The following is a 25,527-nucleotide window of genomic DNA, read 5'->3' on the forward strand; positions in this document are numbered from 1 at the left end:
ATTTGGGAACAGAGAGTTTTGCAATATCTGCAACACCATTTTTTGCTGCTTCAAGGCAAGTATGAATTCGTATGCCAAAAGGTGGATGAAATTTGGTTTTTGACCAAACAAAGTTTGGTATTTGGGCCTAAAGATCACAAAGTATGTGGGATTAGATGGATTAGAAAATATTTTAATAGTATACCTAGAAGCCAATTTTATTCATCTGTGATAATGTGATGACTCATTTGCCTTAAAATAGAGCCATGAAAAATCTAAGGCTCTGATTGTGTAATTAAATAAAGAGCTGCTTTTACATTTATCTCTGAGGTACCTAATATGCAGAAGAAATTTTAGACAACATTAAAACCAAATAAACACCAAAATTTTTGTCTCCTCCATAAAAGGAACACGGTAACAGTCAAAAGGTAAACTTCAAGGTCATTATGAATATGGTGTAATCAGCAAAAGCGCATACAGTAAGATTTTTTCTGAAAATTTGAACTCATTTTCTTCTGAATATTTCTGAACTCTTTTAAGCAAATCTGAAACTGACATTCAATAGTATGCATACTCTCTGATCTCTTGCAGATAAAAAAGTTGTCAACATATAATGAGATGCCAGTTCTTGCATTAAGGCATTTAACTATGTTGTTAATTGTGATTTTGAATGGGTGACTGGTAATATGCTGCTCTGATGTACACCCACATCCTAGGGGTAGCTATCAAAAAAGGTGGGACCTGCTTTAACTATGAAATTTATATCTTCAAACGTAGGCAGCCCCTTAGACCTGGGTTAAAATGTAGTTTTTGGTGGGATAAAACTCATTTTAATTGTTGTATACTTACCCATTTTGTTTAGCTTTGTTTTTCATGCCAAAAAAATGCACCATCGTTTAAAGTGCATACATCTTCTCATAAGGCGAAGACAACTATTACATCAGGACATCTGAGCATGGTGGGAAAAGGGAATTTGACAATAGCTATGGGTAAGTACTGCATTATCAAAATTAGTTTAACCCACCAAAACTACATTTTACTAGCAGCAATAGCTTACTGATAGCTATTTTTTAGGTGAATTTGTCAGAAAAAAGGGTTGGCTGATGCTCTGTTAAAATGATAAAATACAGAAAATATGGAAAATGCTGCCTTTATTGTGTCCTCCAAGAAGGAGTTATTAAGGTAGGTCCTTAAGGTAGCAATGGCTCAAACCTCATGGGCTTTAAGGTTCATAAAGGAAAGGTCTCAATCAGTATGAGACTGGTTTGCTCTTTTGATTGTGGTGCCAATCCATTGTGAAACAGTTGCAACTGAAATGGCTACAGAACCCTTGAGAGGGAGGAAAAGATGCTTCCTACTCTTTCTTTTCCTTTGGATGCCTTAAAATAGAAATGGAGTGCCCTCTCAGGATATACAAATCTATCTATATCATCTGCAACACAGATTCTACTGAGACTGGAGATTTCTATGGTAGTGGTGCTATGGAAGGTAATTGATTTTTGGCTAAACATACCAGTTGGCAAAGGATTAAACCAGAGACAACCAGTGTCAATAGATAAGGCATGAATCTCACTTGTCATCATGCTGAGGCAGGGGCAAGTACAAACAAAGACCTTAGAGTTATGTCCTTAAAAGAAGCCTCACTCAATGATTCATATTGGGTTTTGCTAAAAGACCATAAAACACAAGAAAGATTCTATCTAGGCATAAGAGAGGGTGAGAAAGGTCTTTGCAACTTGAAATGCTTAATAAGATCGATAAGGTGCAAATCCAAACCAATTACCATGCCTTGTGAGAATTTATGTGTCTGCAACGGCAGCTCTATAGCCTTTGTTAGTGGATACAGAACATTTCTTTTTCTCAAAGAGAAACAAAAGGAAATCAGCAACAGAAGTTACAGAGGGGCAGCTAGGATCAACAAATTTTCTTCTGCATCTATCACAGAAGATTCTTCACCTGCATCATAGACCATGGGTGTACATGCTCTCCTGACCTGAATGATGCAACTGGCAACTCAGCCCGAGAAAATGTTCTAGCGGAGAGATCACTTGAGATGAGCCAAGTGTGAAGGTGGAGAATTTGTGGGCTGCTGTAAAGGAGGGATCCCCAGTGTTGCAACAGAAGATTCCTCCTGAGAGGAAGAGACCCGAGTCAAGTGATTAAATGGTCTAGAAGACTGTTGAACCACAAATGCTGAGGCCATAGAGAAGCTATATGAATGATCTGAGCAGTGGAAGTTCTGACATTCTGCAGAACTTGAGGAATCAGTCAAAAGGGTAGGAAGGTGTAAGGGAACAAGTGATCCTACTGCATCCACTACCCATGCTCCTTGATCCAGGACAAGAGAAATGCAAAACAGAAGTCTGTCATTGATCCTGGTTGCAAACAGATCCACTAGGGGCCTTCCCCACAGCAAGAAAGAGACTCTGTAATAGAGCAGTGACAAGTCCATTCCGTGAGGATGGCTCTGCCAGTTCTGGAAAGACGGTTAAAATGTTCTTTTTGCCTGGCATATGCCAAACTCTGAGTGTTATGTTATCTGATCCAACACAGGAGGCTCCAGACTTTCACACAAAGAGATGGGGCATGTGTGCCTCCTTGATGTTAGAGATAAGCTATGATGGACTTGTTGTTGGAGGAGACCATGACATATCGACTCCTTACTCTTTCGATGCACCCTTGCAACGCTAGTTATGCAGCCTTCATTTCTAGGTCGTTTATGTGGTTTATGTGGAAGGAGGATTTGGATGGAGTCCCAACTCCTTGTAGAAATATGCCCTTCAGTTCTAAATAAATGTACCAACCAGAATCTGACATATTGGCAAACAGACAGGAATGGGGTTCAGGTGCATGAATGTGGACTCCAATCATGAATCTATCCCAATTCATCCACCACTCCAAATGGTGATGAAATGCTGGTTCTAGCAAGATCTGTGCTGATTGAGAATCTTTGTGAGGTTTCCACCCTGCAAAATGGAGGAATTCTCAAGTCACATTTGAAGACATCCTAATAGAACCTAGTTGGCAGCAACATTCAAAGTTCCCAGAAGGGGCAGCTACAGTCGATCAGACAAAGTTTTTGTTCATAGTGTCTCTAATTCGATCCAGTGGAATTCTGACTAAGTTCTGGTTTGAGAGGAAATTCATCCCCACATAAATGAAGTCAAGCTCAAGACCCTAGTGCTGTCCCCCACCACCTCCTTTGGAAACAAAAATGTGGCTGTGAAAACTATCTCCATCCTTTCCAAATTTGTCAGGCATGTCTGATTTTCAGTTTCTGGAAGCCAGATGGAGAAGGAGGTCCATTTTGAGGTTGCATATTGGACTGGGGCTGTGTCTGCTTGAAGAACTTCCCAGAAGGCCCTTGAGGGTGATTCACATCGACATGTTTCCTGGCCCGTTGAAATGGGCCAGGAGTGGATGTGAAGGATCTTTGTTGTTAATACAATAAATCTTGAGGTACCACGAGGCCTCCTAACAGATTCTCAGCTTCAAGAATGTCTTTACTGTAATCAAGTAGTACCTTTCTTTGAGGAGTCCAATGCAACATCACAGCAGATGTGAGGAAGTTCCACTGACAAAGCCATAGAAACAGAAAGTACATGCTGACTGGGTTCAAAGATGCTTCTCTTAGCATACTAAAAGAAGCAGCTGAGAAGAGGTTAGCATTTGAAACAATGGTGACAAGCAGTCTGACTTTCTGTTCCATAGCTTCAGTGACTTTTACGGAAAGGTGTGCCCAGGCTCCACTTGAAATATCCACCTTGGCCACAATAGCATCAATTTGGAAACCAGAGGGAAAAGGTTACCACATTAAGATGTGGAAAACTGCATGGATTCTACTAAGACTGGAGATTTCTATGGTAGTGGTACTATGGAAGGTAATTAAAGATTAATTATTATAAAGGCCAAGCCACAATTGTGCTTTAAAAAAACCCACTGCAACAGGCAAATTTTCTTTGGTGTTTGGCACACATCTGATCACATCAACATCCTTGAAAGACAAGGCAATTTGCATGAGGAATTGCATCATACTGACAATTCTTCACTCTAAGGGAGAATGTATGAGTAAGCTATTGTTGCTATTAAATTGGTCATTCATTGTGTTATACTTCTATGTGGTGTCACAAGTTTTTCCAAGTAAAAACTGATGGAAACTATATGTTCTTTCAATATGAAAGCTTCTCAAAAATGTGTGCTTCAAGTTGGACAAGATGGTTAATTGTTTCCCTCTGGCCTCTGATTCATTGTTGACAATCTAATAAGAGTTTGTTGGAGTGAAGATACCGGAGGAGTCTGTTATCATTCATTTCAGTTTTGCAACTACAGCTTCTTAGTGATATTGGAAAATAGTGGGATGATTTGGTATGGTCATTTCCAGGTTTAGGCACTGGTATGACCACCTAAGAAATCCAAGTTTAACTTTTTAAAGGGTTGCTATGAACTGCAAGCTTATTCTGAGTTCTAAATACATCTGGCTCCCATTTCACTAAACATCTCATCCTTAAATTTTTAAAATCTCTAATTGGTTTTAGCCATAATGATTTTTTTCCCCCACAGAACAATCAGCTGGCAGCATAGATTAAATACATTAATAAAATATTGAACTTTCTTGAAATGTTTTGCCTCTTCTCTCAGGAAAATAAAAATAAGACAATATCCTCATTGAGGATTGCAGTTTTGACACTACACATTTTTTCACTATTTCTTCTATCTCTACTTCTCACATGAAGTTCACGCTACTCTCATGTATAATCGGCAAAATTATGTAAAATGGCATTATGAACAAAACTTGAGACATTTAGTAAAATCATGACTTAGGTACTTGACTTTACGTACCTGGTACACTGGTACCAAGGGCTACAAATGAAATGGCTGTTATGGCATCCTTCAAGCCGATCGTACAACCAAAGCTGGATGCCAAATCTCCTATGAATGCAGTCAGTACACCGATCATTATGATGGACACAATGAAACATGCCCAACCTCCCCAGTAATCTGAAATACACAAGTATATAATAATTACAAAAATAAGTACATAAGCATCTAAGCTGAAACAAGTTCTCTTATGTTCCCTTGATGAAATTAGTAGATATATTGCTAACATGTGATGAAAAAGCTGGTTTGTTGCATCATTTTACTGCTGGTAAACACACAGTTGTTTGGTATATTCGTAAACAATAGCTTGAGAAACTATTCCTAAACAAAGGAGTCTGCAGTCAAGTTTATATTGATCTGAAAACCATTTATTGGTTACCTACCTAAAAAAAGCTAACGCACAAACAATTCAACTTAAATTGACATAGCACAAAGACAAGTATTTATAAGTAAAAATGTCTTTAATATTTTCACTCAGAAACCTGATATTATTCTTGACTTAACCGACTGTCCATCAAGAATCATTCCTCAGGAACAGCAAAGTAAGATTTCAAACAAGAGGTCCACGTGGGCCTGATATCTCTCACCAATTCATGTGTATTGCAAAATGGAAAGAAAACCCTGCTACATTGTCTGTTAATATTGGTGTCATAATGTTGATGTCATTTATCTTCTATCCTAGGCCAGACAGAACCACATTCTTAGCATAAAAAAGACAAGTTATTAATACAAACATGATTGTCCACTGAATCTCTCTCTCCTCAAGGTGGTTCATACCTAACAACTTTTCAAAAGCCAAGTAGGAAGAATTAATAAAAAAAAAAGGAGACTGGGGCATAAAATCAGGAGGTTTCTCTATGGCATTTTTTAAGCGTTGTTTTTGCTAAATATTTACTGACCTTCCTGGTCCAATACATATGAAGTTCTCAAAGAAAACACCTTATTTTCCCCTGAGTACAGGCCCCCTTTTCATATTCTGGTCAGATATGGCCTCGAGCTATCGTACACTTGGCAACTATTTTTCCCACATTTTATGTCCCACCTTATTTCTTTAATGTCAACTCGTAAAGCATTTAACCCTTTACCTCATGCAAGCGTCTTTGGATGCCTCTACTCCATTCGCATGGAAGCACTTTTTGACGCCTCTAGTCCATTCACATGGAAGCACCTTTTGACGCCTGCTGTAAACATCAGCCATTTTTAGCTGGTTTTCGTAGCGCCACCTTCTGGGAAAACGTCCCTATTTGATACTACATTCATTTCTGCGAATGACAATTACGTCAGATCACATGGTTGCTGTTTATGCACTGGTCGATATCTGCTATTTAAAGTAACTGGGTCGTAATCTCCACTCTCCAAAATGGCGGTCGCAGATTTCATTCAGTACTTACAAAGTTTTCACGATTAGAATCACAACTATGAAAGATTCAATAACTTAGGTAAAGGCTCTGATATTGATGTAGGCAGCAATTAGTTTTTATAAATTATCAAATTCTGCGGCCTCAATGACATGATGGTGAACGAGTTCTCTCAAGATTTTAAAGCACATAAAAAATTCTTCCATGAAAAATAATTACACAGCTATAACAATCAGACTTCACTCTTAAATTTTTCCACATATAATAGATGTGTACCAAAAATGTAAAATGGTTGAAATTGCTGTTAAATGTAACATACACTACATTGCTTAACAGTTCACAGGCAGGCCTATGCATATGCTGTCAACTAGGTAACAGGTGTTCTATTTATAGAGCGCTGCACTTTGTCACTATGCTCTATGAGGTAAAGGGTTAACACATTAACCCCTGGAGGTTTATGTCATTTTCGTCTGAAATTTTAGTAGGAAGCACATTTTGAAAGCTATTTCTGAAAACATCATAAAACACCAACTTTCAGGTGATCCTCCAATAACATACTGCCTAGTTGTGTTAGAAACATCATTTTTCATTGGCTATTTGGCTCGCACATGAGCAGAAGGGTAAAAGTTGGAGTTTTTGTTTTTTGCTTAACAGGCCCATTATTTTCGTATAATTATTATTATCGAGACCACTCTTTATTCCAAATGCCCATCTTATCCTACTTTTTGCAAAGGTTCATCTATCTGTTTACAGTTCATACCGGTCTGCCTTAGATCTGAGACCAAAAAGTCTAAAATCCGGACACAAAATCAGATTCCGACCACAGGTGAATTTTGGGTAGAAAAAAATTGGGTCCAAAAAATGAGGTTTTTCCCTCTGTATTTTGTAGTACAACAAGAAATTCCAGATTATTTGGTATCATTGTAGAGCTACATCTATCTAGCTTTCTATAATACCACCCACTTTAGTGTATCATACATGACCTTGATGCTACAGAGCTTGGCAGTAGGCTACTACCTCCTGCCTCATAAACTCATCACCAGGGGTTAATGTGTTAACACTGTTTACTAAATAACATATTTATTCTAAATCAGGTTTTTGGGGAAACATATCCTGCATGTTATGTTTTTTCATTCATTCTTTTAACGTACTGATGGTAATTAACATTGATATATACAGTACTGTAATGCCATGTGTTTACACATAGAAATTTCACTGGTGGGAATGGAGATTCTATATTGCTTGTAGAGAACATTACACAGCATTCACAGTGATCATTTTTGGGATTGAAATTAATTGTTGACAATTTTATTGTTGTAGTTTACTGATCTGGAGTCATAACTTAGAAAACATTCAGATCTCCACTCAAAGGAGCTGTGGTGACTCAGTTGTTAAGGCACTGGATTCATGCACCAAAAGGGCAGCTAACTTCCTACTATCGGATTAGCCTGCATCCTCATTAATATGTGTTGATCTTGTTCATACTCAAACTCATCTGATATCTTGAAGATACAAGCTTACATACCAAGACTAATATGGTCTCTATAGTTCAGTGAATCATATGCAGATAGCTTCATTAATATGCATATATGTCACTCATAATCAAACTCATCCAAGATTTTGATGATACAATCTTACATACCAGGTCTGATCAAAATCTGGTCAGAAATATGGCCTCTGTTGATATAATGTGTTCACAAGCTCAATCAAATGCATGATCATCTCATTAATATTTATGTATGTCACTCAACTGAATTCATATTAATATGTATTGATGCACTCATAATCAGTTTCATCCAAGGTCCTTGTTATACAAGTTTACATACCTGTTGGAGGTACAAAGGCAAACAACACTTTCCACAGAAGTGTCAGGAAATGCATGACATAGTCTGAACAGGAGGGTAGCTTTTCCTCTGATTCTTCTTCGTCATCACCTGCAAAATAAATAAATCAATCAATCAATCAACCACTTGGAGAATGAATCCAGCAGAAAAATCATCATGGCTGAAAACTTTATTGGCTATAAAGTTCATTGTTAATTAAGTGCAGCCAGAAAGAAACATTGATAGACACTGCTTAGCATGTCAGACTTGAAAACAGAAGGCTATTGGTTTTATTGAATCCTGCCAAGGCCAGGCTTGGTAGGACGCTGTGGTGTCTATGGGCAAGGTATTTTACTCCAACTGCCTCAGCATGTAACTTTTCACGTGTTTATCTGCTGCTGCTAGACACAAATCAACTAAATAAATTCAGCCATGTTTCTTCATTATGCAAATACTGACTTGTGTTGAACATTATATCTTTTCTTACAATATATTCAATGAATTATCATTTAACTGTATAATGAAGCAGTTTCATTCATGATGGTGTTGTGAACCTGAGCTAGAGGCCGGTTATAAATCTGTAGGACAGCCCCTGGCAATGAAGCCTAAAATTTAGCAAATTTCTAATTATCTTTCAGAATCAGTCATCTTTATTACTCGATACACAGTGCTTATGAAAGAAATTTTAAGAACTAACATCTGAGTAAAACCTTTAACTGCATGATAGTTGGTTGGCTGTTTGGTAGGTTTTAATGGCCCTTTATATTACTGTATCATGCCAAGGCAATGGAAGCTAAGTTTCTTTCCCAAAGACACAATTACCTCGGTGGATAATGTACCCATGGATTACAAGCATGATACTCTATCAATTGTACTACCATAGTTCCCCTAAACTGGAAGAACATAAAAGTCTGCCAAAGTTGCCATAGAAATGATTCTAATCTCAACAGGAATACTATTCCAGAGCAGAGTTCCAGAGTATTGGAAACTTTTTTTAAATAAGTCCTTATTTGGTTTGGGAATTTTATACTGTTTGTTAGACATGGATCACAGGTGGGGACTATTACCAGGTAGCCTATACTGGAATAGTGATTGTAAATATTCAGGAGCACTATTATGGGATATCCTGTACAATAATTTGGCTTTTCTCAAACAGATTCGGTCTTTAATAGGTAATATTTTTAACTTACCAGCTAAATTTTCCTTGCTTTCTTTCTGGATTGATATTAGCCCTAATGCTCTTTTCTGAAGATGTGCCAGTTTTGCTATGTTTTTATCATTTGAGTTACCCCATTCTGTATTACAATAGTCTAAATAGGATTGTATGTAACTGTTATAAAATAGTTTTCTGTGCCTTTCTGGGAGAATTTTTTTAATCCTAATGAAAAGCCATAAACTTGAATTGACTTTTTTGCTGATATGATTGATATGTTCTGTCCATGATAGGTTATTATCTACCAGAACACCAAGTAGTCTATCATGACAGACCATTTGCAAATTTGTATCCTTCTATGTCAGACATAGCTCATCACTACCAAGATTTGTTCTTTTTTGCCATATTGAGAGAAGTAATATTTTAGTTTTATCAGTATTTACCACCATGCCATTGCATGTGCACCAGTTTTCCAGTTTGTTTAGGGCATTCTGTAAATAATAATAATAATAATAATAATAATAATAATGACCTTATTTAAAGAGGGTAACACAATTAGCTAAAAACTAATCTACCTTGAGGCCCTCATACAAAGGAATTTATTTATTTAAGCTGCATCTCTGAAGCCACTGGATATATTGGGTTTGGAAGAAGGAAATAGAGTGGGCATTTCTAATCTCAGCTGGAATACTATTCCAGAGCAGAGTTCCAGAGTATTGGAAACTTTTTTTAAATAACTCCTTATTTGGTTTGGGAATTTTATACTGTTTGGTAGACATGGATCGCAGGTGGGGAGTATTACCAGGTAGCCTATACTGGAATAGTGATTGTAAATATTCAGGAGCACTATTCTGGGATATCCTGTACATTAATTTGGCTTTTCTCAAACAGATTCGGTCTTTAATAGGTAATATTTTTAACCTACCAGCTAAACTTTCCTTGCTTTCTTTCTGGATTGATATTAGCCCAAATGCTCTTTTTTGAAGATGTGCTAGCTTTGCTATGTTTTTATCATTTGAATTACCCCATACTGTACTACAGTAGTCCAAATAGGGTTGTATGTAACTGTTATAAAATAGTTTCCTGTGCCTTTCAGGGAGAAAATGTCTTATCCTACTGAGAAGCCATAAACTTGAATTGACTTTTTTACTGGTATGTTTGATATGTTCAGTCCATGATAGGTTATTATCTACCAGAACACCAAGTAGCCTATCATGACAGACTATTTGCAGATTTGTATCCTTCCATGTCAGACATAGTTCATCACTATCAAGATTTGTCCTTCTTTGCCATGTTGAGATAAGTAATATTTTAGTTTTACCAGTATTTACCACCATGCCATTACATGTGCACCAGTTTTCCAGTTTGTTTAGTGCATTCTGTAAAGAAATTTCGAGCTCATGCTTTGTGTTTTGGATGTCTGACAATGTTGTGTCATCTGCATAGAGATCTGTAGATGATATTGAGTCTCTTAGTAAAAGTGGTAGGTCATTAATAAATAAAATGAATAGTAGTGGACCTAGAATTGAGCCTTGTGGTACTCCATATCTAATTGTTTCAGGTTCAGACAGAACATTATTTATGTAAACATGTTGTGTTCTCTCATTTAAGTATGAAGTAAACCATCTAATTGTTCTTTCATCACACTGGTAGATTTTCAGTTTCTTCAAAAGGATTTCATGATCCACCATGTCAAAAGCTTTCCTGAAATCTACAAATACCGTTCCTATTATTCTACCTTGGTCAAGTGCTTGAAGCCATTTATCAGTTAGGGAGATCAAGAAATTTCGAGTTCATGCTTTGTGTTTTGGATGTCTGACAATGTTGTGTCATCTGCATAAAGATCTGTAGATGATATTGAGTCTCTTAGTAAAAGTGGTAGGTCATTAATAAAATAAACAGTAATGGACCTAGAATTAAGCCTTGTGGTACTCCATATCTAATTGTTCCAGGTTCAGACAGAACATTATTTATGTAAACATGCTGTGTTCTCTCACTTAAGTAAATAGTAAACTATCAAATTGTTCTTTCATCACATTGGTAGATTTTCAGCTTCTTCAAAAGGATTTCATGATCCACCATGTCAAAAGCTTCCTGAAATCTACAAATACAGATCTTATTATTCTACCTGGTCAAGTGCTTGAAGCCATTTATCAGTTAGGGAGATCAAGACAGTTTCACAGGAAGGTTTTTGTCTAAAGCCTGATTGATTAGGGTGTAACAGCAAGTGTTTGGTTAAATATGACATGAATGAATCATGGACATGTTTTTCAATCAATTTTGACAAGTTTGGTAGTATTGAGATTGGTTGGTAGTTATCAGCGTCATCCTTAGAACCAGATTTGTGAACAGGAGTTACTTTTGCAGTTTTCCATATTTTGGGGACAGATGAGGTTGCAATACTTAAATTGATTACGAATGTTATGCTATCTACAATAGCAGAGGCAGAAGATTTAATGAGTCATGGACCAATCTGATCAAGTCCTGTAGCTTTCTTAGTATCAAGTTCACTGAGATATTTTTAAACAAAGATTTCTGATACTGGTGGGATAGAGAAACATACCTCCTTAGAGATTTTGGTGCTGTTGTTTTCTATCACTGGTTCTTTTAACTTTGTGGTAATGTTGGTGAAACAAATCATTGAAAACATTTGCAATGTCAGTGTCATCAGTGTCTATGGTGTCATTTACCAGAAGTGAGTGAATTTTATTTGTCTGATCTTTGTATGTTCCTCCAGTGAGTTCATTGAAGACTTTCCAAATGGACTTTGTGTTGCTCTTTTTGTCTTCAAGCAATGATTGATAATAAGTTTTTTTAGCTTTTTTAATCATACTTGTTATTTTATTTCTCCATACTTTATATTGTGCATGGTTTCCCATAGTCTTAAATTGGTCTCATGTTTTCATAGCATCTAGGATTTCAGTAGTAAGCCAATTAGGTTGAATTTCAGTCTTTACTCAATGTATTTTCAGTGGTGCATGCTTAGAGACTACAGCCATGAATAAGTCAGTCCACACCCTCAAAGCTTCATCTGTATCATCCAAATTTGGGATCATATTCCATAGAACTTTATATAGGTCATTGAGAAATTGTTCTTCATTAAATATTTTGAACGATCTGTAAGTGATCATTTTGTGTGCATTTTTCTTATTTTACTTGCATTTAACTTTTCTTGTCAAAAAAGTAGGATAGTTGTCACTAAGACCAACATTCAGAACATTAACACAAGCCACATTTTCTGGTAGGTTGGTATAAATATGATCAATAAGAGTGCTTGATTTTTCTATTACCCATGTGGGCTCATTTACCAGCTGGTCTAGGCCTAATGATTCAATAAATTCCATCCAGTTGTTCCTTATTTGAGTACTGAGAAGGTCCTTATTTATATCTCTGAGTATATATGTTTCTTTCTCCTGTGCAAGAACATTTTCCATTTGTTTCAAAAAGTTTTAAATCCAAATTGCTTTGGAGGAAGGTGGTCTATAAATGAAACCAACTAGGAATGATTTTGCATTATTTTGAAAAACTTCCACCCAGATACTCTCAATTTCATGTGACTCCAAGTCAAGTTGTTTTTCTGCATTTACAGCTTTCTTAATGTATACAACAAGACCTCCCCCTGCTGTCTCTCTGTCCCTGAGTAATGGTTTATTGTAGCCTTGACAGTGAAATAGATCATCATTGTGGTTAGCATTTAATTTGGTTTCAGAAAGTCCCAAAACATCTATATTATTTTCCTTGGAAGACAACATTAACTTAATCTGGTCTATTTTCCCCACTATACCTTGCACATTTAAGTTACCTATGTTAAAACCTTTTGAATCCCAGCCAAGTCATACCAAAGACTAATAAATATGGTACTAGCAGCTGCCTCGCTTGGCGCTCAGCATTAAGAAGTTAATGCTAGGATTGGTCAGCCTGATGTCAGGATGATGTGACTGGGTGGGATATAATGCTACATGTCTGTGGCATGATGCCCCAGTGCTAGACATCACTATACACTGCCACACTGCCGACATCGAACCAATAAGACTAAAAATTTGTTAGAAATCCAAATATCACACCCTCACCCAAGACCTTATTTAAAGCTTATTAAAAAATTTGGGTCAAGCACAATAATTCTTGGTACAGGTATGCCATGACATTATGAGATAGAATGCTAAACATCAAAATTGATCTCTGATCTTGTCAATACCCTATTGGAAACAATTTATTGCAGCTTATAAGTAATACACACTGTATGCTTGATTTATATGTCACTTGTCCGTCAGCGTAAGTATAATTACAGTTTATGTAAAATAATATTAATCATTACATCACTTACATTTCACTTATAAGTGACATACTGGTCATTTATAGGTGGCAGAAGCTTTTATAATTAGTTCATATCAAAAGTAAGTTCACTGAAATTGTCACTTTCTTACCAACAGTTTATTGCACATACAAAAAAATCACAAGTCAAAGGTTTACTACAAAATATAAAAAGTCCAATAAAAATGCTACAATTAATTTTTTTTAAATTCTGAACTTCCCACCAGATTTAGCAATTTCAATGATATCTGCAAAAAAAAAGAGAAAATCATACTGCAAAATGGGGACATGAGATTACACACACACACACTGGGGACACACTTATAATTTGGAACTTTTTCAGCATGCAGCAAAAACTTATTTTCAACAACTTATTTAAAACAATATTAGTTGGCACAAAACATTCAATAGAAGATATTTTCTTTTCCTACGCTAATACTGGATATATTTCATCAAGTGGTACCAAAAGATAAAATATAAATATATGTGACTTAAGGAAGCGGTGTGATTGGGTCAATAAAATCTGTTAAAGTAAATTACATTTTTGTAATTTTTTTAACTATTTGACCCTATCTAAAACCAATGCAAGTCCAATTTAGCAATGCATCACAATGCGTTTTTGTCATTGTTGTCAAGGAAGAAAAAGGTAATAACTTGAGGGAGTGGCTAATAGCATCTGGTCAAATTTCATTATCAAAGATTAATTTCCATGTCTGATATGTAAGGCAGTTTCTATTTATTTCTTCTAGCTCACAAGGGACACTTTTGTTGTTATTGCTGGTACAACTTTTATAGGCACACACCATCAAGCATCACATGGCATAATGGGAAATATTTTCACATGTGAAAAATGTAGGAATAGAAAAATAATATGAAAATTATTTCACCAATAAGTCTCTATATTTTACACTTCAGTATAGAATATAGAATAAAGTCTGAATATTTTAATGAAACAAAAGAAAATAATGATGCTGAAATTTACTGGGCACTGAAAAGATCTAATTCTAAAGTCCCATCAATTTCCAGGCGAACAGTATCATAATTTAGGCTCAGCCATGCTTCCTCTTCTGTCTCCAGACTTAATATCATGGCAGTCTGTAGATGGAATTTTGTTAGGCCAATTTGTTTCCTATGGCAGTTTTGTTTTATTCACTCGCTGTTCTTTCCAAAATCATGTAGTATACACAAATATCCTAAGATTCACATGCTGAAAATTGATTTCTGAAAAGAATTCATTTATTCATTTAACTAGAACAGCCATCAGATTCTTTATGAAAACTACACTGCTGCAGGTGAGTTAAAACCTGCTTTAAGATTCAGGTGTAGGCCGGTCTACTTGATAATGAGGCATTCTGCATGAGGTGTAAGTCTGACAGAATTTCTTTTATTCATTACTCTGGGAATATATTATTTTTATGGATGCCACTAATTATTTCATTTCTGCTAAAAGTTTCATGTGAGCAAATTGTTTCAAATGTGGCAATTCAACGTGGCAGACTAATATGTTCAAATTATTTCAAATCATTTAAACGGCAATTTATGATAATTTTTATAAGATCAGAACTGATGACATGAATTCCTGTTAACTTGGAGTTGGAGAAAGCTTTTTAAATCCCAATTCATTCAATCTGACATGAATTTGGTTTTATCATGTGTAAGTGTAGTAAGTGAATGACTTATTTATAAGTGTAGTAAGTGAATGACTTATTTATAAGTGTAGTAAGTGAGTAGCTCACATTTCACTTTCAAATAAAGTATACTTACTGTGAAATGTGAGCTACTCACTTACTACACTTATAAATAAGTCATTCACTTACTGGTCAATTATGTGACATACAGGTGAATGAACAGATGAAAGATGCAGTTAGTAATTGACTCCCACAAAACTTGCTCCCCCATGTTGATCTCTCAATGAGCCCGGATCACTAATTTTTATTGTACCAACATAATGTGCTTCTTTTGGAAATAAAATGTATAGAAATTCCTATGAATACAAAAAAATGCAGACATACAAAATACATATGGAGGCATATATGCATAGAGACCATAGAGAACTGACACATCTTTTCAACCTTCATAAGCCAATCAACATGCATCCTGCAGGATTTAACAACGTACATGTAAATCATAAAAACTGATAAAACAGCCATAAAAAATTTAAATATTTAATAAAGTCTGCTAATTAGTTGAATGATGGATTTCACTGATACAGATCTAGGATCTGATCAATAAAATAAGTTAAAATCATGCTATAATTTAATAAACAAAAGGGCATTAAAAAGCATGTCTCAATGACCCAGTTTCCATCTTGATCAGATGCAAGTTTGACTGGAATAAATGGCACAACAAATACAAGCTAAAAGTAGAAAACTGAGATATTTTTCATATTATTTATGGCTTACTTTGAGTCTCTTTGTAAATTTACTATCATGTACTTTTTTTTGGTCCTTTTGTGCTATACTAAATCAAACAAGATGCATTATAATCAAATTTGTTGATGATGCTGATGCACATTTTGTGGGTTTATGGGTTTAATGCCATGTTCTGAACAATGGCTATACAAGGTGGCCAGTATACCTGATGGAGGAAGAACACAGGAAAACCCCAGGAAGAACCACCAACCCACAGGAAACTATTGGCAAGTTTTCTCATATAACCACACTGGCCAAGCCCAAGACTCGAACCCATACAGACAGAGATTAGATGTCAGGACTGGTAAAGGCAAGACCTTAGACCACTCAACCACCTAGGGTCCCTTTTTGATGACACAGCAACACAAGTATGTTACTTGTGCCAAGGCAATTGGCGTGAAGCACCTTGCCCAAGGACACACCAGGGCAGCCAACCCAGGCTGATCTGATGGTAGAATTAAAACCTGCACCCTTTTTGTCACAAGTCCAGCATGCTAACCATTGAACCACTACACATTCTTGTACAATTAAAATAAATAAGTATATATACCAATGGAGTTTTATATTTAAATTCTTATGGAAGTATAATAATATAAATATATAGGTCATTAATCATATTTTCTTCTAACAATGAATAAATGATGTTTTCCTGATGCATTTTTTAAAATAACGTTCATGTGACATACACGACTGTAAAAACATGGACAGTGCATAATGTTTGTCCTCTATTAGACAAAAGGGAATAAAAGTACTGTAACAGAGATGGCTTGGAGGATGCAGGTAATACTGTATTAAAAAAGATCAAAAGGATACATCTAATTTGTAAGATATTTGTAATCATGTCCCTTTCTTATCATAAGAAAAATCCAATATCCCTCCAAATACACGTAATCTTAGTTAAAAGTGTTAATGGTCATTTCTCTTTGACTCTAAACTGAGAATTAATTAATAAAGTAATAAAATATTTAAGATCAATATTAAAGCAATCTTTGGTGCAATTATTTATATATAAATACCTGAACAATCAATTCTGAATACTTTCTGAAATATCTTAATATGAAATCTGCATTTGAATATTTGTTCTACTTAGTAAGCTGGCCTATTCACTGTATGGTATCAAAAAAAAACAGTAAAGAAACATGGGTCATATCAAAGCCATCAATCCTTTCAACAAAGTGACTGAAATATTATTTCAGTACTACTTGATAAAATACTAAGAATCCTTTAGTTAAGTATAAATTGGATTCTTTACATGTTATAAATAAATAAATAACCAAGTCATCAACTGTCTGCATGAATCGTCTTTAATATTTTGCACTCTGGTCAAGTTACACAGAAAGTTAGTTTGTGTGATTTTGATTTTATGTTTTAGATAGTCCATGCAGCTAACAAGTAATCTAGAAATACTGCCTTAGTTTACTTAATATTCTGTTTTTAGCGCTCAACAAACATTTTGGTAATACTCAGTTTGAAGACAAACAGGAAAAACACTACCAAAAATCATATGATTATTAGCCTCAATCCAAAATAAAATTTTACTTAAGACCAGGAAAATGCCATTTAATAGTAACATTAGATGAGTAGGTGAAAGATTTCTGTGTTTTCAATGAAGCATGGGCTCAGTGGGCATTTGTGCTTAAATACCAAGGTAGGCCTAACAAGAAGCATTGTTTATACAAATGTGAAAGGAATTCATGATGGCTGTATTGTGTCAAGTTGCGTCAAATTCTAATCAGTAGTTTTGAAGATGATGTTATTTAAAAAATTTATTATTTAAGTAAAAGGATGCTTTCAGTCCAATTTGATTATTGAATTCTATTCAGCATTATTGGAAAATTTGTTTAAAGGTTTGTCACTTTTTAACAATTTAGCCATATCTGGTGGCAAATCAAATTAATCTGTACAAATTTTAAGGTCTTCTTCACAGAAAGTTACTTTTTACCAAGTTTGGTTACAAGGTTTCTGAAGTTTTAGAGAAATCTCTTAAACATGTTTCTATTTTTAGCAATGGTGACCATATTTAATCATGGATCAGCAGTTTGTGCCACATTATTAAAAGGCCTTTATAACACGAAGCTATGTGCCAAGCTATGTTCAAATTCATGTGGCAGTTTTTGAGAAGACATTGAAAATAACTATAACAGATGGATGTTGGACAGATGCCAGACAATGCACAACTAAAGGGCTGAGACAAATCCACAGACATGCATATGCAAGATAAAGATGACAAAAAGAATTGTAACCATCAAATTTTTGTAGAGTTAAATGTTTTTACCACTCTTCTGGCCACTGATTATCTGGTAATAGTGTGAATTCTCTTTTGTCTTTAAGTAAAAGACACTTCAATAATAATTTCTAGTGGAAATGACTTTTTGGTGCATCATCAATATAAATTATTTATGAAATGAAGACTGATTATACTAAATATAAAGCTTAATAAAGAATAATTTGTACTAGGATATTTTATTAAAATACCGACTATTGTGATAAATAAATAAATGAACAAATAAAAAGTTTTTTTCTGTGGGTAAAAATATCATGAAATGTGACCAAAAAATATCCGGGATAGGAACAATTACTATTGCCAGTCACAACAAATGCACAACCAAGAAATTTTATTTCAAATGGTGAGATACCATGTCTACTCCACAGCAACCAATCTTAAAACCTCTTCAACCATCAAAAATAATATCTGATTGTTGAACCATATGTGAAAAAAAAAGGTTAAAGTTGACCTTGCCTCCTCAGGATGAATGCTAATGAGCTTGGTTATTTAGGTCCCATTATCTCATTACAGAAAACATTTGTCTTTACTCATTTAATATGACAAAAATATCCACATTACAATACCATGAGGAATGAAATTTCTGCACAGTTATGTCTCTTATAGACATTGTCTCTTGGCATATTCTACTAGAGATGTTGAATGTGGTTACCTGGGTTAACAGTGATGGCTTCCACAAACTGCTCCCTCCATGACGAAGTTCCAACAACCAGTGACACATTAGCTTTCTTCAACAGCTTGTCAACTACACCCTGAAAAGAGAATAAATTTAATTCACTTCTTCCACCTTGATTCTATCAAAACATTCTCACAACATTCAACAGCCAAAGACATAATCTGTAAACTTTTATGACTGAGACAGAGAGTTTTCAGGTAATTCTGAAATTTAATTGTTTCCTATGATACAGAAGATCGTGACATGAAATTTTCAGCTCTGGCTGCCTTACTCCTGTACAAAATTCCAATGAATTTTATAAGCTTTTATTTTACAGGAACAAACATTTCTACTGAGTGAGTTTCAAATCATCTACACTGTGACCCTGCTATAACACGGTAGTTGGGCGCCATAGAACCCGGCCGTGTTATAGACTGAACCGTGTTATAAGCAACCAGGTCAGTTAGCTGAAGAAAATGATGCACGTACCCCAAAAAATTTGCAGGAGGGGTAGGTAATAAATGCGGGTGGTAAAATACGTGCTTCTCTGGCACAGTTACCATCTTAAATCAATGCATATTAAAATGAGAAATACACCTGTAATGAAAACAGAGAAGGCATATATAACAGTTTACTTTATTTAAAGAACCACGAATTGGTACATATACGTGAATAGTGTTTATATATACATGTTTAATGTATAGCATGAATAGAGTATCAACACCATGTACTCACCCACGAATCTCTTCACATACATTGAATCCACAATACAAGAGATTCCATCAAAAATATGCACACAGAGATTTAAAATATTCAATGAATTTGTCACAGGTCATATTGGTCTGAATTCAGTGGAAAAACATAGCACAATTATGTAATGAATGATGAAGCACATTTACTTTTCAGTGCATCCCAAACTGGTAAAAGTTAGTTGGTGTTTTAAGCCACCGTTGGTAGCATTTGAACACATAAACTTTTTCCCTGCAAAAAGCAAACTTTCATGGCACAGTTAATGTGTTCCAGTCACCTTGGAAAATGCAAAAATCCATCATATTCCATTACTTTTATTTAAGTTTGGTACTGACTTCCTTTGAAGAAAGGTGCTTTGTTTTTATTGAAGACAGTAGTCGGCTTTCTTTGATGAAGGGTGCATGTGTTATTGAAGTCACCGCCAAAGGACAGCTTTGGAGAACCAAACAAATGCCCATTTCTTATTGTGGCAGCAACATCAAACAACTGTATTGCATGACTGAAACTTTTTTTCTTCTCTATTTGCCGAGTACATTTTCATAATCGGTGCTTCAAAGGTTATCTGTTTCCTCTGAAATTTCAGCAAACTATTTAAAAAGGAATTGTTCCTCCCTGCCTATTGAATAAACCAATAAGTAATATGTGGTTTTCTTAAATTTATTTATTTATTTTTACATCTGTTTTGTGGTAGCAGCATGATGCTGGCTTCCACGCATGCATCAGAAATTTAACAAAGGGTCAATGGACAACAGAGACGCAGATGGTCTGGTCTGATGACAGGGATTATTACAGAAAATGTGTGTTCTTAAGGATTTCATTCTGAGTGAAAAGAAGAGGAATTTTACTTACCATCCACATACAAATGTCAGTCTACATAAATATATCAATTACTAGTGAGCGGCCAAAAACAATGAACACACAATAAGTGAGGGCACGAGTTACTGATGTACCTACCAATAATGGTACAGTATTGAAATAATGAGAGAAAGATGAAAGCAGATGGGAGGTGGCAGGTTACATTCTTGAATACTCATTTTATAATCATGTTAAAATTAAGTGTGAATAAATATCTCTTTTATAATGGTGTAGTTTATTTCTTTGTAAATTACCTTCAATTTAAGGATAAGCTATACTAAAGAGATCATTATAAGCATTATTCCAAATGGTTTCTGTACACTTAACATGTGTACTGCCAAACACTTTTTGTATTATGTCACTGCTTTTTGTGTTCAATTGAATATATTTTAGCTTTAATGTTCATTGAAAAAATCAACATTCATTTGAGGAACAACATAAAAATGTGTTGTTTTCATTTTTTATTCTTCGGTCACTAGATAGATTAATTGATAGATTGGTAGGTAGATACATTTAGTTACAGTAAAATGTAAAATTATAAATTCACAAAGGTTAATTGTTACCAAACATGAATTTATTGGGTCTAATAAGTTGGGTTTAAAAAAAAAAGCAAATGAAAAAAATATAAAATATTTGCAGTTTCTGACACTTAACAAATATCACTTCATATTTCATGACCTGATTTGCCAAGCATATCTCTCCCAAAAACAAATTTTGTTTCATTCAGTATCAGCGCTGGAATCTTTATAGATATATATGGCTACCCACGAAATCAGAGTCATTATCCATACTTTTTTCCATTTTCTCTGCCTGGGCCTTGAGAAATGCTCCAGAAATAGGAACACGTTGCTCACAATGCCCATGATACATAGCTTTCATTCACCAAGTACACCTTTTGCTTGATTCCTTTTCTCTCCATGATCACATTTATAAATTTTTTGGACACATTACTGATATATATATATATATATATATATATATATATATATATATATATATATATATATATATATATATACATACACACACTTTTAATGATGTTAATCACATAATATTTGAAACCATGTCAATTAAAATGGATTGACCTTGAGACATGATAGTGACCACATGAGCCTATGCAGGTAAGATTTGCATGCCATTGAACTTTTTTGTACCTTCTGTACTTGACTGAATTAAAAAAGTCATACTTAACATGATAAAACAAAACGGGTATCTTTTAATATATATTTATAATACAACAAACACTTCCGCAAGCTATAGATCAAAACACAGCCATCACTTAATTAGATTCTCACAGAAGTGCTTACTGGTATCAATGTGACAGTCAACTGACTCTCTTCATGTCTTAGTATAAGAAAAAATGCCATGATTATAATATTTTTACTGTGAGAAATTTCACCTGACAAGACATATCTAATTGGTGTTTATTTCTTTCAATGTTGCCATCTGTTAGCATTTACCAGAATTTTTCATTGATGAATATTTTGCCAATATCATTGAGAAAATATTTTTCCAATAAAATCTAACAAAATACGTGATTTCTTATTAAAATGTGCAAATTTCATGATATTGATTCTAACCGTTTGACACTAACCACCATTTAAAAAAAAAAAGAATAATGTGTCAAATTTTTATTTACCAACTCTGCAATCTTCTTCACATTCAACACATAGAGGTCTATTCTTTATCTTTCTTTATAAAAAAAATAACAGAATCCATGCAAGACACCACATTAAAAGCAGGTTTGTGAGTTATCAGAGTGTGAGTTATTTTATTATATGAACACCTACTTTGTTTCCTACAAAAATACTGTCATGGCTGAAACAAATGTTCTCTTCTGTTGGTGCAAAATATCTGTCTGCAGAAAAAAAAGAAAAAACATTCTGACAATCTCTGAAAATTGTCTGAACAATGCATGCATTTGATGCTTAACAGTTCATACCTTGAATTCTTGACTCTCTTGGATGATGATAGACATTTTAACATAATTCCCAAGTCTTGGTTTCCCCATCTCTACTAACTGATTTTCCTCCTTATCCATCCCACTGGTAACAGCACCTGAATCCTGATCCAAATTGTTGGATTCCCCTATTATATTTGAAAAAGAAAACCTTTTTAATAAATGTTTTCCCAATCATTTGGAATGTTACATTCTTTTCTGGAACAATGTAAAAAGATTTTATCAGCAACGGCAAAGATTCTAGGGAAACAATGATAAGGCTCCATAAAACTTTATATCTCATCTGTAAATGGTGTTAAAATGCATGTTATATGACTTTAAACATTTTTATTACAAAATCTGAACATTACTACTGATTGCATCACTGCTGCTGATGTTCGGTTGCTCATATTACCATTAACACATTCTGCCATGCCAGGTGCAACATTATACCCATTTCTCATATTCTGCAAAGGCAAGTGAGACAGTTACAATACACCAATGTCTCACATTCTGCTATATTTGCTGCTGCCTTTTTAAATCATTAAATCAAGGTCTATTAAAGCCCTAATCTCAAGAAGACATCAAATGAAATGAAATCAAATGCCAACAGTTTGTGACCATTTAAAAAAATAAATATATATGTATTTACTAAACTGGCCACAAAAGGCAAAATGTGCTGTCAGCAGAGATTTTATCATGTTACAACATCATAGCTACAAGTAGCCTCTACAATAATGTGCTACCAGCAATTAAAAAAGCATTTTTCTACCTTTATATAAAGGTGAATGAAAAACAGACATTACTTCTGTATTTTTGTTTATCTGATGCATCTCCCTCCACTAGAAAATGCAACTACATATATGTGTATTAGTGCCATAATTGTATGTGCATTTTCTGGGAGAACAGCCCTATTAGTGATCTCTCAATCCAATGCTCTGGTGACCTGAGTGATCATTAAAATCTACCTTACCAATGCATGCAAGCTTTATATCAGAGGTGAAAACAAACTAAATAAAATGATTTGGGAATTATAATTCTGAAGGTATTTATTGGAGACACATGCATACATTTTGTTATCAATATTAAAAATACACACCGGTACGTGGCTGTTACTTTAAGCAACAAGAGACTAGGCTACTAAGGGACTTGCATGACCCCAGGAAGGGTAAACAACAATAATATAACAGTACAAATCAGTGTGATTTATATGTTATGTTCCTTTAATAAATATGACCTATTTGTTGTTGTTGTCTCTTCTTTTCTTTCCTTTTTCTTTGGGGGGGGGGGGATATTTCTTAAGCTAGCCATGTTTAGCTCCAAAATGAACAGAACCCTTGGACATGACATAATTGGGTTGTCATAGATTGCTTTAATGCATGTCAGAGATTTCTACGTGACTATCTGATAATAGTTAATGATATAACTTGTGGGATTTCTCTGACAGGGATGTTTGGAAATAAAAGATACTCGTCTCTAATGATTAGCTATCTGGATTTTATTAAATGTGGTGTCAGTGTACCAAAATTTAGCAAAAATGAGCAATGTTTATCACTGATTACTGTTTAGTTGTTTATAAAGCAAAGAGGTTAATTAGGTGTGGAACAATAACTATGCTTAACCTCTGGTACATAATGACCACAAAGACAATGTGTATGTTTTGTTGCACAAGTACTTTGAATTTACTAATCCATACTGAATCTTTAGGATGTATTGTTTAATGAGATAAAGTAGGGGGTCTGGGTTTCTAAAGGTAATGTTGTTTTTGTTATCTTTAATCAAAGCAATGACTGTCAGAGTGGGCCCATGTGTAATGATGTCTACAATGACACAAATTCACTTTTTTGTGAAATAAGATGTATATAAATAGTACCTGTAAAGCTAGCTGTTCATGAGAAAATAAGGAACTGTTTGAATGTATATATTGTTTGAAAAGCAAAGACAGGAATATAAATAGGCAGATGAACAAACAGACAAGGGTTTTGGAAATAGCTTGATTCTGGAGAGAGAGAAAGAGAGATATGTTTAAATATAAAATCTTGAAGGGAACATTTAAAATAGCCAAGAACAGTATTTTGTTACCTTAATTTTTATGTTTCCTTATTTTTCCAACATATCCTAGCAGAATGGTCTCTTCAAGTACATGCAACAACAACAATAATGAAAGCTAGGTTTTGGAAATTATTTATATTTACAACTGGAAGATCTGAGAACAATTATTTTTGGTCAATTTTATATATTTACCAAAAATCAAGTATGGACTGGTTCCTGCACTTATTGTTTAAGTAACAGATAATAAACCACTCATGGGTTCTAGACTTTTGGTACATCAAGTGCATTGTAAAGAAATGCAGAGGTTCCTAATCGTTCAAGACAGGGACCTTTAACTTCTGAAGACAACTATGAAGCAATCTCACAATTATGACCAAGTCACCTTGATATCGGGATATGCACCATAATAATATTTATTATGCAACTTTGCAGAGTCAGCAAGCTTGACACATAACTGGGCCTACTCACAAACTTGGTTAGGACTTGAAAGTCAGTGGATCACATTTACTTATGTAACTGAAGCATGTGGAACACATAAAACCTAAATAAAGGTGCTAATATATGTACTGTAGTGAGATTGCAGAGTTTAAAACTTGTGGAACATAAAGCAATATTAACTGAACATGACCTCTCTCTCAAATTTTTAGACTTGCCTTGAGACAAGTATTTTGCAAACTTGTGCTTGACCGAGCCAATTCTGAGCATGTCCTGGGTGTTGGGCAAGTTGATTTACCATGCAAGGCAGATAAAACTTGCCTAGGAACACCTCGATTTTCTCTGAACTTGTATGCCTGTTTGAAAACTACTTACCACTAAATCTAATGGGTTAATTAAATCTCAAACATGATTTTTTTAAAATGCTTATTCAATGCAACTGTAGTGAGACAATCTACCTACAAAGTGAAGAGCTCCAAACAGATAAAAGGAGCTAATGCTTTTAGCATGTATATAGATGTGATGGAAACATTGTTTATATTATCATCAGTGCAGTTATCAGTGCCAATTCTAGAATGTGCAATTATGATATTCATGCTAAGTTTTAAACAAGAAGCCCTCAAAGTGACAGATGTTCTAATGGG

General features: G+C 34.7%; 1 protein-coding gene across 2 annotated transcripts in view; it reads right to left on the reverse strand.

The window, feature by feature from the left end:
• Positions 1 to 25,527, reverse strand: part of LOC149808343 (sodium/calcium exchanger 1-like) — a 131,697-nt gene that overhangs the window by 18,044 nt on the left and 88,126 nt on the right. For both annotated transcript variants that reach the window (XM_089975922.1, XM_089975916.1), the window contains 4 exons: positions 22,400 to 22,545; positions 18,850 to 18,949; positions 8,042 to 8,149; positions 4,819 to 4,977 (listed from right to left, as the gene is read on the reverse strand). In XM_089975922.1, coding sequence (XP_089832048.1) covers positions 4,819 to 4,977; positions 8,042 to 8,149; positions 18,850 to 18,949; positions 22,400 to 22,545 — 513 coding nt within the window. The remainder of the gene's footprint in view (positions 1 to 4,818; positions 4,978 to 8,041; positions 8,150 to 18,849; positions 18,950 to 22,399; positions 22,546 to 25,527) is intronic.

The sequence above is a fragment of the Sinohyriopsis cumingii genome, chromosome 1 (assembly GCF_028554795.1).
Source record: "Sinohyriopsis cumingii isolate HCF-2022 chromosome 1, ASM2855479v2, whole genome shotgun sequence".
NCBI classification, from domain to species: domain Eukaryota; kingdom Metazoa; phylum Mollusca; class Bivalvia; order Unionida; family Unionidae; genus Sinohyriopsis; species Sinohyriopsis cumingii.